Below are 17,318 nucleotides of genomic sequence, written 5' to 3' on the forward strand. Positions count from 1 at the left end.
TGGACTATTGGAATAATAAATGAGATTACACTCTATGGAATCTTGACTAGCGAACCCCAACTGTCTATAGAAGCAGCTGCACTACACACCCCATCAAAGAACCCAGTACTTCAATAGATAGCCTTTACCGCTCGTGATGACTGTTTACTCAATGACGGAGGCAAGAAGAATATATATTGCCGATAACCCATGATAAAGCATATAATTCAACCACAAGCCCAACCCAAGATAGGAATGAGTGCACCAGCCCAAGGTACCTCAGCACCTGCGATACCTGCAAGGTTCGACAAAATATCCTTACAGTTTCCATTAGAAGTAACCCCAGTAAGCCCATCTGTCTTAGCGCTCATCCAGCCGTACTGGTTACAATTATTGTAAAGGGCTGCCTGCTGGAAGTTGGGCGCCCAGCCCTGCCAAGCCCTCCCAAAGAAACAAGCGCGGCCTCCACTGGGACAGTACACTTCGTTGGACCAGACCTGGTTCTTTCTAGATGCCTCAGCTAAAGAGTCAGCTAAAGCATTGCGCATATCCCAACCGTTGATGACACCTTGAGCAGTGACCTTGATGTTTGTGGAGAAAAGCCCCGTTGGTGAGGTGTACTTGGTGCTAACGGAGTATTCTCCACCATTGTCGCATCCGCCGTCATGGCATAAGTCGTAAACATGGTGAAAGAGATCGTATGGGTTGGTAGACCCAAACTTGACGAAGCTGGTGCCACTGGTAACCACGGTATGCATACCGGCATTTTGACAGTTGTAGCGCTTCTGGTGGCCATCTTTGTTTTTGTTGGCTTGGACCCAGTAATAGTTGTTTTGGAGCTGCTCTTCGCAATTACCGGCAGCGATACACTGCTTGAGGACTTCTCTTCCAAGCCACTGGCTGAAATCATCACTAGTGGCAACAGGAGTAGCTGTTGTGAGAGCTGCTGCACAGAGTACGAGGAAGTTGGTGAGGGCCACCATGATGTTTGAATAGTTCGATAGGATTGGAAGGGTTGTAAAAGACAGAGCTGGTTGGTGACTTTATCGAGCCTGAGATTATGAAGAATAAGAAGCGAAGTGAACTCATTTATAGTCACTTTCTTGAGTCGAATGGCCGTTCTAGCCGTATCTCTAAGCATCCACATGCCGGTGATGCACCATACAACAACCAGTGGTATGTGCTTTCGCGATCCAAATAGTCGCATGACAGACAACTACATGTCAATTGGTCATTTTACAAGATAAGCGGTTGTTCAGTAAGCGAATACGCATATTCAATCTTACTAGCTCGAGTAATTCATAGATGCCGCTTATTCTCAGGACATGCCTGAACGGTATCTCGGCAGAGGCTGACCGTCAACCTTCCTCATTGGGAAGAAATCGATTTTATAGGGCCAAAGGACGCACCCTCAGTGGAAAGAATCTCTTTCGGCGACGAAATTGAAGTTCTAGGCTCCAAAGTGCTGTTTACCCGGCGACTGTCGTGCATAATCGTGTTAACCAGCCTTACCTTCTCAGTTCTACGCCTGAGTCGATACTACGACTATTATTCAAGCGCCGGACCCGCGTACCCGCGGCACAGATAAACAGCTTTTGTACATTGATCTCTGTTGATGTCATCCCGGCGATGAGTCATACCGTCATTCTAACCACCTTCGTCACGTAGAGCTATATAAAATGCTAGATAAAGTGCTGGCAATGCCAATTATCCGGGTCCGACAGTGAGTCTTGATATATCTATTAGCTACGCTCTTCATCGCGACTATGGAGATCTCAAACGAACTTAAAGAACGCGTGCGAGCATCCTATAATGCCATCGCGCCCAAGTACAACGATTGGACCGAAAGACATCACGAGCTTCGTCTCAGATATCTCGACAGGTTACTCGATGTCTGCCCACAATTGACTAGCAGCGTGGACTGTTCAAAGAAATCTGTTCTCGAATTAGGATGTGGTTCAGGAAGCCCATTTCTTAATACGCTCCTTGCGCGCGCGCCACTAGTCCAAGCTTATGCCAATGAACTCTCTGATGTTCAACTCGACCTGGCTCGTGGTAACTTGGCGGAGTATGGAAATCGCGTTAAGTTTTGTCCGGGCGACATGATGGGGTTAGAGTTCCCACCGGGTTCCCTCACGGCTGTTGTTGCTCTGTACAGCATCATTCACCTGCCACAGGATGAGCAAAAGGAGATGATCAAGCGAATTGGTGATTGGCTAGTACCAGGTGGTACATTCCTAGCCACCTTCAGCGCCGAAGAAGCTCCCTCAATTGTGGATGAGAAATGGCATGATGATGAAGGGTGGATGTTTTGGAGTAGTCTTGGCCAGGACAAGTTAACCAAGACATTGACCGACGACGCTGGACTGGCTATCGAGAGGGTTCTCTTGGAAGGAGATCAAGAAGAGAAATTTCTCTGGGTCATTGCCAGGAAGCCCAATGAATAGTAAGGCGACTGTAGTGTTGCGCAACTAGGCAATTGTCATGAATGGTTTCTGACTTTTTGAAATTTCCCCAGATGCAATTTCCGAAAGTGTATCTGGTTAAACAACACATCGATGAACACTGTTTTATACCTTGTACGAATCAAGCTCCAAGTCCAAAAGTAAATATACCAACTACTCTATGGCTGACCGAAGAACGCCCGAGGAGGTGGCTGGCCAAACCTTATCGATGATGAACATAAATGAAGCGGAGGTCACATGGATTGCATAAAGAGTCGATGATTCCCGGTCGCTCAACAAATACCTCTTTGTCTCTTTTCGACAAAACTGCCCACGACCTACAACCCATTCTCCCTGACGCGTCACTGTTCAAGCGCATCACCTGCAAACAAAAGAATCATCAGCACTTCAGATCATCAGAATCTATCTACGATGGGTCAACAATCGAGGTATGTTTGAAGCACCGGCTGTTCATTGGATATCAGGAACATTCGGAGTAGTTCAAATCAAACAACACTCAGATAGCCAACATGAATCTGTTCTTTTGTTCATTTCTTTCTTTCTACTTCTTTCCTCAGACTGTACCACTGCTAATATGATCAGTGCGGTCGGCAGCGCCACTGCAGAAGGCAAATCCCTTTACCAGGTTTTCTTGCAGAAAGATACCGATCCATCCGCAGTTGTCGACCTCATCAAGTCGGCCGTCGGACATGACTATATCTCTCCTTGGTCAGATGAAGACGATGGATCAATTTCTGCAGTATTCAAGGCCATGCCAAGCCAGATTGAGACGTTGAAGGAGCACAAGGACCTTGTACGGGTGATGAAAGTCGAATTCCCTGTCCGGGATGTCACGACGCCCAAAGGACGAAGAAAGTTTTCTGAGACCCAGTACTACATTCGTCCCATCAATGGGGAGAACATGGACCAATGTAATGCAACTGGAGTCATTCTCAAAACCATTCTTGAGGATAAACTTAGGGTGCCCACGGTGAGGGATGGCAGATTCAGCAAGTGGACAGCGGAAATGACCGATGAACAGGTGGTCAAGGTCGAGAACCTGGACGGCATCAGAGTTGTAAGGAGGCAACACAGGGCTCACAGAGGGAAAAGAGGTTTTGTTCGCCGCCAAGAATCTTAGAATCTCCACAATCCTGCAGCCTACCAGGTCCGAAGACGAGAGACATCACATACGAGACGCAGAATTCCGGCAATGGTCTGCTTTGAACTGGGTACTTGTTTTGAATGAACCCATCCGTATGAGATGTTTGATGTTATACAGATTAGGAGATCAGCTCTGCCCTGACTTTTCGCACATTCGTCTAGCTGTCTAGTTGATAGGAATGTATTATGTACTTCTTTATTTCACCGTACAAACACATACGACCATACCTATCAGAGAACTCGGGATCCCGTCCGCTCTCCCATAGATAAGCTGGTAAGGGGCGGATTAGTAGTTGGGTCGGTGACGACCAGCGAATCCCCGCTGTTGTATGTTTTTTCTTACATTTTCTATAAATGACTTCCTTTTTGCATCAATAAACAAGAAGAAAATCATACTTCTTTTTAAGCCTTTACCATTCTAAATCTCACGATCCTGTCATCCAATATTCCAGTACCCGTTAGTTTAGCCTGGAACTTCAGTTGGTACAGGGGTGACTTAGCCAGGGGTCGCCCGACAGTGGCCTGTTGGACCCGTGACACCAACCTGGTCTCGGTATAGCATGCACTGTCAGAAATCAATAGTTCAGTTCAACTGTCAATAGTTCAGCCACTATTTAATTTTCCGCTTGGCATTGTTACCGACATTTCCGCTGTTGACAGAAGAGTTCATTTAATTAAATGTCTTTTCTGATCCCCTTTCCTATTTCTCGTTATTGATTTTTACCACTCAAACTTTGAGCTTCTTTACACAACATGGTTCGAGTCAAGATTATTGCTGCGGCGTTGGCTGCTTGCCTTGTCGAAGGTGCCAACGCTAGCGCTTGCAAACCCCGATCGTCATTGTCTACCGAGAGTCAAATCTTGAGCACTGTCTCTTCTGCTGCTTCCAGCATTGCAACTGAAACTTCAGCCATCGTGGATACATCCACAACAGCTGAGACATCTACCATTGCCATCACCACCACTTCTCAATCCCTCGAGCCGTCGTCGACAACGTCCGAAGCGTCCAGCACCACCACTGCTGCCGCGCCAGTCAACAACGTCTGTGGTCAACATGGAACATGTTCTCCTGGTAGCAGTGGTTGCAGATCTCGCAGCGCAGGAGGTGGTGCACTCTATCTAGGAGAATGTCAAGACATGTGCCGCGCCGACCCCAATTGCAAGTCCATACTATACAACAATAAAGAAGGCAATTGCTTTCTCAACACCAATATCGCCCAAGACTCAGGATTCTACACAATTTCTTCTACAATGTTTGAGTGGTGGGATAACGCTTGCGACATTGAGAAGCGCGAGCCTGACCCCATTTGCGGTGCTCATGGAGACTGCAACCAGAGCAAATGTAATACCAGGGCCCAATCAGGCTTCCATACAGCTGAGACTTGCCAGCAGTTATGCGCTAGCGACCCCAACTGCGGATCTTTTGTCTACTTCCCTCGTTTTGAAGGCTGCTACACTCTTGAAAAGTCTCTGTTCAAGTCTGGGTTCTATGAGAAGCCGACTTCTGAAGGCCTGTGGTTTGATCGCGCTTGCCAAGTGCAAGATCCAGCAAAGATTTAATTTTCCATTTAGTTACTGTATATTATTACTTTTAATTGACACTACTATCTGTAATACGGACTTGCAATGTTCTTTATCTGCAATCTCACTGACTTTTTCTGCCTCGCTTAACACAATGTTGATCCAGTGAAGTATATCAAGTATCAATAGCATTTCATTTACTTACCTAGGAACCAGCCCAGATACTCCGTCTCTACCTTCTACGTCCTCTCTTCGCGACCTGCAGCAAAATACCAATGTTGGTTCAACGCCTCATGCCCTCTGTACCAGCCTCACCCGCATACGAAACTATCTCCCGGGAGCTCCACCACTTGGCATAGATACCTAGTCTCGACAAGGATCATAGGGAAGGCTAGGTCTGCTTCGTGGCAGATTCTTCTGTATGGTCTTTGTTAGCATCTCAACCTCACCTTTGAGCGCGCAAATCTGCTCCTGCAGACTCTGGATCAGGGCGTCCTTTTCCTGAATGATGGCTTTCTGCTCTTTCATTTCTGCTTCGTGGTAGCGCTTGCGACGGCGAGCATCCTGAGCTTGAACCTCGAGTTGTTTGTCACGAGCGCTAAGCTCTACCATGAGGTAGACAGCGTTTGGTTCAACCATTTTGGCGATGCTGCGCGAAAGCTGCTGGAAGTTAGTGTAGTAGTTTCTTGAGACCTGTAGTTAGTGAGTCCGGTTGTTGAAGCGTTTTCGAGGATCAATGTTTGAGGGGATAGCCTACCTTATTTATAGAAAGTTTACTATTGTTGTTCACCGAACAACATACGTCGCGTATTCTTCGTATTCCTGGTCGAGGGCAACATATCAATTGTTCGATGGATATCAACTTGTTTGATGGCAACACCACAAACCAATACGATAGCAGGCTTCAGAACACAATCGATTAAATCAATAATTCTTTGTAATTAGTGTAGAGTTATATTCATAATGGCATGTAATACCCTCAGCCTCCCCACGCGTGGATATAACTTTACCTTACCTGTTCCAGTGATTAGACAATCCTTCCTGGAAGCTAACCCAATTGAACTCAAGACCCGTGTTCTACCCATCAGGTCCCAGACTTCGATTACAAGATATTCTCTTAATGCGTGGATGAAGGGAACAGTGCAATATCCCATACAGAGCAACTTTCATCACCATTAAGCTACTAAATTATTGCTTTAACTCTTTTCACATGATTTCACTCGTCAGTCACAACCCAGACACAACAATGAGACAGGATCCAAACTAATCCAACATCTCATAAACAGCCTTGACCTCAGGAACCTTGGCCTCAAACTCCTCCCTTGTCTCCTCCCAAACACGCTTCTGCGCAACATGTCCACTCTTGCGCTCGAAGAAAGGAGGATACCTATCTCAGTTAGTCTCCCACAAATCATATCAAATCTCAACAGACTTACTCGGTGGTATCAAAGTCCTGCATAATCTTTCCATGAGCATCCGCACCCGCTGAAACACCATTGACAAGCGCAGCAGCACAAATCTCCGGCGCTCTCGATCCAAAGTTCTGAATCAGTCGTGGGATAAGTTGATCTTGGTTCGGGGCAGTGAGGGGTGTCCATGCAGAGCCAGGATCGGCGCTGTTGATGGTTACGCTGTGGGGGAGCTTAGAAGCGCGCTGAGCCAGTTCGCGTGTGAAGTAAAGAAGCAGAGCCTTGGAGCGACCATATTGGTGGGCTTGTTGCATGCCATCCTTGTTGTTGCTGAGATGCTTGAGGTAGGAGCCCTTGCTTGGCATGCCCATCGTGAAGGAGGAGGGGTAAATGCCGAAGGATGTGACGAAGGTCATGACGGGAGGGTTGGGGTTGAGAGGGCTGGATTTGAGAAGGGGGAGGAGGAGTAGGCCGAGGAGAGCACCGGAGAGGTAGTTGATTTGGATGGCTTCCTTTGTTAGTATCTTCTCGATCGCGAAACATGATGAGACTTACAAGTTTCCCAGCCCTCGGGCGAAAGCTTCTTGTTAAACGACAAAATACCCATCGTCATCAAAACATGGTCGAGCGTCTTGAGTTCCTGCGCCTTCCTCGCGATTTCCTGGCATCCTGAAAAGCTCATCAAATCACCCTGCCAAACTAAAATCGTAGGCGTCGCCTTGCCAGCAGCGCTCAATTCCTTCTCAATCTCCGTCTTCAACTCTCCACAATCCCTTACATCAACAAGCACAAGCGTGTCAACATCGCGATGCGCAAAGAGCTTCGCCGCTCTCGATCCAAAAGCGCCGTTCGCACCGGTGATAAGAGCAGTCCTGCCCTGGTATGACTTTGTCGTGACGGTAGGTCGTCCATGGCGCTGTTTATAGAGACTCTGCCAAGGAAAGTACTCCTTCAGAAACAGAGGGATGCCGTAGGTGATGACAGCGACGACAAGCGTCGTTACCGCAGCGAAAGTACCCCAAATGGCCATTTTGGAAAACAATTGAGAGATGCGGTTCTCATGCGATGTTGCGAAGGGAAGTGTTAATAAAGTGGCCTCAACGGATCGTACGTTTGCGGGGCAGGAGCGCTGCGGAGCGGAAGATTGTTTTTACACCCTTGTTCACCGACTTTACTGGGCTGAGACATGAAAACTGAGTTGAGGAGGGTGAATTGATAGGCTGAGAGGAACAGCTGATTTCTAGCGAGATTGATAAGATCATGTTAGATCGACAAAGTGGTCTTGTTTTTGAGTTCGGTTGTTGGAGTATTCGTATTCGCTCTACGAGGGGCAATGGGTCCGGCGGGTGGAACGTGCTGTGTCTACGTCAACGTCATGAGCTGATAATCCATTATTTGATAATCATTAGCATTAAAACAAAATGGTAAAATTAAATTGACATGAGCCTGGATATCTGCGAAAGGGGAGGTCGTGAAAACTCGCTCGCAATGAAGGGTGATATAAACTGTTGGCTCCCCGCAAAACTCAGTTCCCCCGTCAGCGTCACTCAAGAAACGCATTACTGCTGATCACCCAGTCTGAACAATTCATGAGCATTGCAAAAGTCACTGCAGAGAGATTGGAGCCATACAAGAATATTTCTGTGCAAACTGTCAGGTGTCACAATAGCCGAGTTCGGGCCGACATCGGACTTCAATGACTCCGACAGAAATGAAGAAGAAACAGCTTGAGAATGTACATCTATAAACCCGGGAGGGAGAAGAAATCTGTAGTCTAACTATTGTTTTCCGATGGGATTTAGTGCCCGTTCACCCCGTTCGTACCATTTGTACCATTTGTACCATTTGTACCATTTGTACCATTTGTACCATTTGTACCATTTGTACCATTTGTACCATTTGTACCGTTCGATCGGACGTCGTGGATGGCCTTGGCAACGTAGTTGACGTTTCTCTTATTCACTGCGAAACAGTTAACTTGGGTTCTTTCGGGGAAATTAAATGACTAGGGAAACTTACAGCCAGAGATAGAAATGCGTCCCGACTTGAGGAGGTAAATGTGGAAGCGCTCCCGTAGAACCTTGACTTCGAAGGGAGTCAGACCGGTGTATGAGAACATACCAATCTGCGAGCGAGTTAGCCCTGTTCCTTTCTCAAAATGCTTTGACTTCACTCACCTGATCAACGATATGGTTCCATGTACCAGGCGTTTCCAAACGGATCAACTCATCATACAAAGCCTGTCGCATAGTCTTGATACGACCACTCATGACGTTGAGATCAGCCATCCAAGCAGCAGTCAACTCCTCGCTTTCCAAAACAGTCTTGACAATCGTAGAGCCGTACTTGGGGGCCATGGAAATTTCAGATCGGAGAAGGTACGAAAGTGTCGAGTAAGCGTTGCTTTTGATTTCCTGGGAGGGCTCGGCGAGGACGAGATGGATGGCTCCTGTTCGGTGACCGTAGAGACCAAAGTTCTTGGAGAAGGATTGAGCTACAATCATATCGGGTCGGGGTTGCTGTTGGTAGAAGTATCGAATGGCCCAAGCATCTTCCGCTGGGTCACCGGAGGCGAAACCTTGGTACGCGGCATCGAAGAAGGGGAAGAGTTGCTTTCGTTGGCAGACCTCTGCAATCTTCTTCCACTGCTCCTTTGTAGGGTCCAGTCCAGTAGGGTTATGCGCACAAGCATGAAGCAAAACAGCATCACGGGGTTGAGCCTCCTCCTCAAGCGTCTTAATCATACCCTCAAAGTCCAATGAACAGTCCGACTTCTTGTAGTAAGGGTACAGCTTGGGCTTGAGTCCAACAGACTCCCAAATCATATGGTGGTTAGCCCATGTGGGATCAGACACCCAGATATTTTGCGGTCGAAGATAATCCGCCACGAATCTCGCACCGATATGGTTGGCTCCGGTTCCGGAGACGGTCTGCACGGAAGCAATACTCAAATCATCCTGATGCGCAAAAACAAGATCCCTCGCAACCTTGAGAAACTGCTGATCACCCTCGATGGGAAGATAATCGTGTCTGGTCAAACTAGCCTCCTCGAAAAGATCCTTCTCTACTCGGGTGACGACGTCGAGGGGCCAGGATTTGCCATCGTCGGTGCAGTAGACGCCGACGCCGAGGTTGACGCGGTCTGGGCTGGTGTCCTTTCTGTATAGGGCCAGGAGATCAAAGATCTCGTCTGTTGGCTGAGAGGGCAGTGACGCGAAGCAGGACATGATGGGATGGGTTGATGTGTAGTTGTATGAGTGAGTGAGTCAAGGCGGTGGGAACAAAGATCGGTCGGTCGGTGCGAAGTGGTCCGGGAAAGTGGGTATTTTAGTTTTCTGTTCGGCCTTTCAGGGTAGGGCTAGTGGTTGTTTGGCCAAGCCATTCTCTTCAGCCACTGGAATGTTGAACAATGGTAAGCTGCGTGGGGATAACGCCATGGAACAAACATTCTGGCCTCCCAATGCTGATGGCGCTGTCATGAGACTCTTGATGGGATTGAGTATCGATGAGAACAGTATAATTGGTTGCATTGCTTCAAAGTACGGATAACATCTCTTTCAGGACTGTCAATTGCCGTAACCCAGTGGTACGGTTCAATGACTTGAACATTACTCATGAAACGGTCTTCTGTTCAATGACCCAATTGACTCGATTGACAGTTTCCTTCAGGTCCCACTGCTAGTGTTCCCCAGTGTTGCAGTCTGATTGCAGAGACAGGATTGGCTGTGAAAGAGGCAACCGACGAGTTGAAAGCTGAATTATGCGAGACCAACAGAACCCCTGCCAAGAGTCAAGGATTAAGGCTTCGCGACAACTCCTGGACCCCTCTTTGAACGGTTACATTTGGTGTCTTTCTTTTTTATTTATTTTTCCAGATCCTACGGCTTTTTGTTTCAAGTTAATGGTACCGGGGACTTTCGGGGCTAGATCGGATCAATGAATATTCCGCTCAAGCTTCAAAATGTGACGCTGGGACTTCGCCACGCGGAGAAGTCCGAGGCCCTGGCTTAGCTTGAGGAGATCATTGAAGATCAGCATCGTCACCGCAAAATCTTATCGAATCTTATAATGACAACAGACATTCATCCAGGTCTGAGCTTTAACGTCTATAATCAATCTTACCCGTCCTGTAGACTCATTAATGTTCAAAACTCCTTCTTGTTGATGCCTCGGCTTGGTCGTATTTCTTGTTTCATCTCAACGCTAACAACCAAAGCCAAGTTCGGACCGACATTTTCGTCCAAGCGTCCCCCTAAAACTTCCCTAACCTTGTTACTTCGCCCCCAAAACATCCCCTAAGCTCCAAGGCATCAAAAATTTCCTTTTCTCCTGTCTCCGTCCTTTCCGAGTTCCCCAGAGCACAACCGAGATACTCATCTAAGTCCAACTCCATTCCTTCAATGACGTCTACATAATCGCAATTTCATTCCTTTTACCTCAAATGCACTCATTATCATGGTTTTTCCTTACTCTGGTTCTTGTTTTTACGCGTGAGGCTCACGCGGCCCATGTGCAGTTTAAGCACTGCAACGGTCAACCTGACCTTTACTCAGATGACCATTTCAATCCAAACACCTTGAAGGCCTTTTTGGAGAAGAGGAATGATGAGACACTTCTCTCTTTTCGGCTTATGGCCAATTATCTCACGCCAGCGGCTTGTGAACGCTCATTACTCGACAATGCCTCAGTTGAGGTGAGTTTAGGGGCTGTGGGAGGAACGAAGCGGTATAACGGCGAAATCGAGAACACGACGTGTAAGACAATGGAATATAAGCAGATCAACAAGAAGGTCTATTTGCAGGTTGTGGATGTTTTGTTTGAGATCGACAATCCTTCGCCGCTGGCGGCTTATGAGGTTGAACTCAACATTGATGGACGGGATCATTTTTCAGCGGCTTGTATGAAGACCTTTGTAACACCGGATATTGGACCGACGTTTCAGGATCTATCGTTCTGGGGACCAATTTTCACGTTTATTTTGGTTGTTCTTGTTGCTGCCTGGCGAGAGTGGGATAATCTCGTGCACCCTTTGACAGATGACGACGAAAATGGTACAGAGAGAAGTTCAAACAGGTCACATCTCACACGAATCGCCGACTGTCTTACGTACCTCCAATTCATCTTCTTTTCCAGCGCTCTCAGCGTCAACCAGCCTGGGTTTCTACAGCCGGTTATTACGGGAGTGAGCTGGTCAACTCTCATGCTTCGAACTGGAATAGTATGGAGGGAGTCTCATTACTACGGTATTCACGACGGCATTCATGAGATTAACGGTACTTTTGGTGGAACACCAGGCTTGGAACATATGACGCAAGTTATGGCTGCCCCAATGACAATCGACACATGGACAAACATCGCCACTCTCGCCCTCCTCATTCTCGTCGCTATCTACGGCATTCTTCAAATAGGCTTGCATCTAAGATGGACAAAAGATTGGTTCCGACAGACTGGTACTTGGGTTCTGGAGAGTTCAACGAGAGAACGACATAAAGCTACGATCTGGGTTGCTCTACGAGTATTTCTCAGCTATCTCTTGCTTCCTCTGACAGCATGGACGACATATCAACTCAGCGACCCGAGGTTTCGACCTATTTACTACACCATCCTGGTGATTCTGGTGGTTGTTTTGCTTGTGATTGCGAGTTGGTGGGGGTTAGCGTCAAGCCCACAGAGTATGGGATACCTGCTCATCGACGACATCCTCAAGCAAGATACCACCGACGAGCCATCTCGAACTCAGGATTACTATACATGGGTTACTTTCATCCTTCTCTTCGCCCGTGGTGTCATCATCGGTGGGTTACAGCGTTTCGGCACCACACAAGTGTGTTCCCTGATAGCATGCGAAGTCATCCAGATCTGTTTCCTTGCATGGGTCGGAGCAGCGCCCGGATTGTTATCAAAACCCGTCCTAATGGCTGGCGCACGGCTCATCATTCTTTTGCTCTGTCTGGGAATGATTCCTGAAATCTGGAGTCATACTGCAGCCAGTGCCCTTGGCTATATAATTCTGATCTTTCACACCATTTTTATCATCGGCATGTTCTTGATTCCTTCGGCTCTTCAATTTGGAGAACTTGCTGCGACTAGCTTTCAACAGTGGAAGACTTCTCCACCCCGACATCGCGACTCGACGCAACCTCAGGTCTTTGGTCTGCGTCAACTCGCAAGACGTCCCACTAATAGGACCAACCTCTCGGAAAGAGGCATCATTGACTACCGAAACAGCTCATCGAGTTCAGGCCACTCCACACCTGAATCATCGAACTCATCATCCAACCGAGACTCAGAGCCTGTCTCGCCAGAAGTGCTCCGCACATACTTCCGCTCTCCCCGTCCTGAGCGCTCAGTATCAAGTCTTTCCGACAGAAATCAGCAATACGAAATCGCAAGACCCAAACGATCAATATCATCCTTTTCGGACAGACATACAAGATCGATATCAAGTCTTTCAAGCAGGAGTCGTCACATCACATCGCTCGATGTATCCCGCCCCGAAACTGTCTACGAGAATCCTCACGAATACGAGAATCCTCGCGAAAGATCATCTGAGGGGTCGAGTAGGAGCGGCGATAGCGGTGATCTAGCAGGAGCCCCTTCGCCGTGGGAGATGGTGTTGCCATCGCCGGGTGTGGACTATTCGGTTAGGGAGATTGATCGGTACTATGTCAGACCGAGACAAGTGGAGTTTGGTAATGCTGGTAGTGCTGATGATGAGAGGGGGCAGGTGGCTGGATGGATGGATAAGCTCAAGTTTTGGTCATGATGAGAAGTAATGTATACATCCTTTGTTTTATATATAGTAACGATGGGAGCGATCCTGTATAATATTAAGATAATACATATCTGAAAAGTTTGAACACGATCGCTGGCTTTGCCAGCACATGCTCACTGTCACTTGTCCTCCTTGATCATTTAAATGCATTGCCGGAGACCGTCCGATACCACCCCGGACAGATTCCGAAACCTTCGGACATCCACCGGATCGGCATGAAAGCCAGGCACGAACCACTCCAGACAGCCCCACGATCATGACTACCGATCAGAGTCGTAAAGATTCTTTAAATATCCCAGATACCCCAGATTTATTGTTTCTCTATCTTCAACTCCCGGAATAAAACCCTGCTTTCAATACCAGCGCCATGAAGTTCACAAGCCTTTTGGCTCTGATGGCCGCCAACGTCGCCGTCTCAAAACCGACGCAGGGGAAAATGCCTGGACCTACGTTGCCGCAATCGTCATGGAATACCCATACACACTGCTTTGATCCAGAACGTCATCCCTTCAAGAGCTCACGTTCCTACACACCGGAGGCTGCTCCCTTGGGGGATTTGATCAAACAATCACCAGCTGATAATGTCATGATCGTACAAGCAACTATTGAGGATGGTTACAGTGGTCTTTTGGATACTTTGGCCGAGGGCCATGAGAAGTATCCCAGCAAAGAGATCCTTGGTACTCTCTTTTGGGATCCTGAGGATTCAAGCTTGAAGAATAAAACAGATGCCGAATGGGACAGGCTGCACGAAGCCGGAGTGCGCTCTGTGAGGATCCATGGCTCATACGGTGGCTCTGGCGACGACCTGGACTGGGTTCTCGAGAAATTTGTGCAGGTTGCTACGTATTGCCCTCTTGATCGACATGGCTGGACTATTTCAGCACAACTACCATTGTCAATGTGGTCGAAAATGATGGACTCTATCTTGAATCACCCGAAGTTGAAGGGTGTAACAATTATCGCGGATCACAATGGCTCTGCAACGCCCGAGGACTACGACACTGTTGAGTTTACCGATTTTCTCGCCCTCCTAGATACCGGCAGATTCTACAGCAAAGTCGGCGCTTTACATAGACGAGCCGATGATATTTCCCTCATGGGACCTATCATCAAGGCCTTTGTGAAAGCTGCACCTGGTGGATTAGTCTGGGGAAGTGACTGGCCTCACGTCAATGCTTCTGCCAAAGGACTTGAACCAACACCACCTCTCGAAGTGGATACAAATGAAGAGCTGCGATTGTTGAGGGAATGGCTTACAGATGATCAATGGGAGAAGATGTTTGTGTGCAACCCTGCACGACTCTTTGGCATGAGCAAGGCTTGAACCAGTGAAGGGCATCATCACGTTGGGATAGTTAGTGCGTTTAGTGTAGGATTAGTCTAGATGATAAAGTCCTTAGATTAGAATAAGACAAACATTAGTTGTAATATTCGTTATAACATAGGTACTGTTTTATTACCATTCCAGGATCTGCTAATCTTATGATACAGTGGCTGGCAGTGCTAAGCTGTTGCCTAAGGGTTCTAAACGCCTTACGCAGTGAATAACTGATGACCAGCTGGCAAACAGATTCTCCTTGATCTACCTAGGGAGAAAAGAACGCGTCACGCTCCCGCGCTACCTAGATGTAAAGCGTCGCCAAACCTTCTCCAAAATATCTTCCACACTTCTTTTTTATACTTCTACAACACCGGTTGATCAGTTACCACCATGTCCGTCCATTCTGTCTTCGTTTGTCCCTTCCCAGTGAGTATCCCCAATGAGCCCTGGGAAGCTCCCCCTTACCCTCCACCGCCGCCTCCTCCGCCAGCGCCTCCTCTGCCGGTCTTGGTGCAGAAGGAAGTCGAGACATGTTTCTGGGATGGGAACATGTTCGCCCGCCCTCCTCCCTCCGGTGAGTGTCTATTCAGGTCGAATCCATCAAAGGTTCTGCTGGCTAATGCTTCAAGTAGTTGATGATATGGAAAAGGAAGCCGAGGTCAAATTGGCCTCCCTCAACATAGAAGCGCTCAAGTCTTTCCTCGGTCCCTGTGTGGCGCATCTGCCATATTCTGAGAAAGACTGGTCTTTGACCACCAAAGAGATAGCTGCCGGTGGACGTTGCCTTGTTCCGGCAGCGGGCTGCAGTGGTTTTCCGGCCATGGACTGGCTCGACGACGACTTTTGGAAGAAGATAGAGGATCATCTGAAGACAGAGGTCCATCTGGTATGTATATCTTCTATTCATGACAGCACACCGTCTTACTGACGTCTTGATAGAAACACGAAGAGGAGAAGGAGCGGGAGTGTGCGGGTGGGCATTGGATACATGTGCCGCAAGAGCCCAAGTTCGTGATGCACCGAACCATGGACATCAAGTTCCTCGATCCTCCTGGACTTGCTTCCTCGCTGGAGGATCCTGAGGTGGAAAAGGATGGTTGGCTATGCGTCTAGTGCCGAATGGGCGGTCGCGGAAGAAAGGCCTTGGAGGAGGTCCTTGTGGCCTTTGGGGCCTTACTAGTACCTACCTGGAGTTTAGCATGAGAAAAATACCACCACCTGTGAACTCACCATCTTCTGGCTGATATTCTCATCCTTATCGAACTCCTCTCCTTTCAAGTCCGTCGATATAGCGTTCACCAACCAGTTGATACGAATCTTTTTGCTTCGCACTGTTTCGATGAAACCCATTACAGCGATACATATGTATATTGAAAATCATTAGTCCCGTGAATCCGGGGTGCATATGGCGTCTCTGAAATACCTAACAAACAAGCCAAGCCAAGTGTTGGTTCGGAACACCGATGGCGATGGGCAAGGATCAGCCTTACCGGCCTGGATCGTTCAGGCTAAGATGGCAGATGTCTTAGCGCGGCAAGCGTGTTGACCCGGCCGGCAGCGGTTCGAGTCATTCATGGCAACATGGTTATTTCGCCAACAACCTGTAAGAAGCCACTCGAGTTACTGTGCAATATTGATAATTGACAATAATTGTTTTCCATTCTTTCAATAGTTGGCCGACATACGATCGATCGCGAAAATACAGGGTAAGATCATCCACGATAACGGAAATACCAGGATACGCGAACAAGGGCCCTGGGGATTTTCGGCTATACTACTAACTGAAACGGGCTGTTTGTGGTGACATGCTGTGGGTACCTGAGTGGGATAATTTACCTCACCACAGAGGATTAATCTCGATGCCAGGTTTTTGTTGTCGGTCCATAATTCATTACAGGACAGTGTCTAATGTCGAATGCACTTTGCCGTAATTATGCACAAACCCAGCACAGCCTCTCTCATGCGATGTGCCGAGTGAAGCGGGCGGGGGGACGGGCGCATTTGTACTTTGTAGAATGTTACAATTAAACTCACGTCAGTCAGGCAATGCATTCTTATAAAGTCCCTCATAGGCTTTGTCGTATGGCATACGAAGAACAAGCTTTCTGCCAATTGTTCAGTGGACACCGGGACACTCCAGCCTAAACTCAAGGCGGTTAACAGCCCCGGGCCAAGCAAAAACCCTGAAATTCCACTTTTCTCAGGGGCTGTCCCCAGCTTTTTCTCACTGTTTGTCAGAAAGTCCAGAACCTGAAAGTTGCGCAACCTTGTAAGGAGAGTCAGCTTAAGCTTCAACAGGTTAGATACTTCTGCCAGGGTATCTCAGAGACATGGGCCTTGGTTGGTTGAGCCGTAATGAGGCAAGCAGTTCGAGATTGCATGGATCCACTATTAAGGGACCTTGGTCACGGGTATCCGTACGGTAAACGAAAATGGACAGAATACTCGAGAGGCGCAGCCCAGTCCGCGGAGTGTCTAGACTCGGTGCTTGCGTGCATTTATTCACCATCTGGTTGATCAGACGTTCATGTTCTGCAAGATACAGTAACGGGTAAACCGCTAATCCTCTCACAAAAGTGGCGGCCGTTCTCGAAGCATAAAGACCACGATAGGCTCATGGCCTCATGCTCAACAGAATAACCAACAAAACGGATATGGGTGTCTAAATTGGGGCCCCCACACCCCTTGTCAGGTTCTAGATC

At 47.9% G+C, this 17,318-nt stretch overlaps 8 protein-coding genes across 8 annotated transcripts; 5 read left to right on the forward strand and 3 right to left on the reverse strand.

The window, feature by feature from the left end:
• Positions 1–9: 9 nt before the first annotated feature.
• B0J16DRAFT_345626 (uncharacterized protein) lies at positions 10–1,102 on the reverse strand. Its single transcript, XM_046128299.1, has one exon. The coding sequence runs from the start codon at positions 960–962 to the stop codon at positions 207–209; it is 756 nt and encodes a 251-aa protein (XP_045981724.1). The 5' UTR covers positions 963–1,102; the 3' UTR covers positions 10–206.
• Positions 1,103–1,745: 643 nt separating this feature from the next.
• On the forward strand, positions 1,746–3,891 carry B0J16DRAFT_416383 (S-adenosyl-L-methionine-dependent methyltransferase; the record flags this gene model as incomplete). Its single annotated transcript, XM_046133576.1, has 2 exons — positions 1,746–2,425; positions 3,027–3,891. 2 exons carry the CDS (start codon positions 1,746–1,748, stop codon positions 3,562–3,564), a joined length of 1,218 nt encoding a protein of 405 aa, XP_045981725.1. The 3' UTR covers positions 3,565–3,891.
• Positions 3,892–4,232: 341 nt separating this feature from the next.
• On the forward strand, positions 4,233–5,208 carry B0J16DRAFT_345628 (uncharacterized protein). The gene has a single exon (XM_046128300.1). The coding sequence runs from the start codon at positions 4,341–4,343 to the stop codon at positions 5,145–5,147; it is 807 nt and encodes a 268-aa protein (XP_045981726.1). The 5' UTR covers positions 4,233–4,340; the 3' UTR covers positions 5,148–5,208.
• An 833-nt stretch (positions 5,209–6,041) lies between these two features.
• B0J16DRAFT_345629 (uncharacterized protein) lies at positions 6,042–7,729 on the reverse strand. The gene is made up of 3 exons (XM_046128301.1): positions 7,073–7,729; positions 6,545–7,025; positions 6,042–6,495 (listed from the first exon to the last, which is right to left on the reverse strand). The coding sequence occupies exons 1-3, from the start codon at positions 7,545–7,547 to the stop codon at positions 6,372–6,374; spliced, it is 1,080 nt and encodes a 359-aa protein (XP_045981727.1). The 5' UTR covers positions 7,548–7,729; the 3' UTR covers positions 6,042–6,371.
• Positions 7,730–8,315: 586 nt separating this feature from the next.
• Positions 8,316–9,865, reverse strand: B0J16DRAFT_416386 (pyridoxal phosphate-dependent transferase; the record flags this gene model as incomplete). The annotated part of the gene is made up of 3 exons (XM_046133577.1): positions 8,695–9,865; positions 8,537–8,642; positions 8,316–8,479 (listed from the first exon to the last, which is right to left on the reverse strand). The coding sequence occupies exons 1-3, from the start codon at positions 9,742–9,744 to the stop codon at positions 8,316–8,318; spliced, it is 1,320 nt and encodes a 439-aa protein (XP_045981728.1). The 5' UTR covers positions 9,745–9,865.
• Positions 9,866–10,586: 721 nt separating this feature from the next.
• B0J16DRAFT_345631 (uncharacterized protein) lies at positions 10,587–13,388 on the forward strand. The gene has a single exon (XM_046128302.1). It carries the CDS (start codon positions 10,959–10,961, stop codon positions 13,281–13,283), a length of 2,325 nt encoding a protein of 774 aa, XP_045981729.1. The 5' UTR covers positions 10,587–10,958; the 3' UTR covers positions 13,284–13,388.
• A 245-nt stretch (positions 13,389–13,633) lies between these two features.
• On the forward strand, positions 13,634–14,669 carry B0J16DRAFT_416388 (uncharacterized protein). The gene has a single exon (XM_046133578.1). The coding sequence runs from the start codon at positions 13,660–13,662 to the stop codon at positions 14,617–14,619; it is 960 nt and encodes a 319-aa protein (XP_045981730.1). The 5' UTR covers positions 13,634–13,659; the 3' UTR covers positions 14,620–14,669.
• A 76-nt stretch (positions 14,670–14,745) lies between these two features.
• Positions 14,746–15,729, forward strand: B0J16DRAFT_373786 (uncharacterized protein; the record flags this gene model as incomplete). Its single annotated transcript, XM_046130548.1, has 3 exons — positions 14,746–15,190; positions 15,249–15,502; positions 15,556–15,729. Exons 1-3 carry the CDS (start codon positions 15,007–15,009, stop codon positions 15,727–15,729), a joined length of 612 nt encoding a protein of 203 aa, XP_045981731.1. The 5' UTR covers positions 14,746–15,006.
• Between the last annotated feature and the right edge of the window lie 1,589 nt (positions 15,730–17,318).

This window comes from Fusarium flagelliforme (genome assembly GCF_020744385.1).
Source record: "Fusarium flagelliforme strain FIESC 12 MPI-CAGE-AA-0113 chromosome Unknown B0J16scaffold_5, whole genome shotgun sequence".
Taxonomy (NCBI): Eukaryota; Fungi; Ascomycota; class Sordariomycetes; order Hypocreales; family Nectriaceae; genus Fusarium; species Fusarium flagelliforme.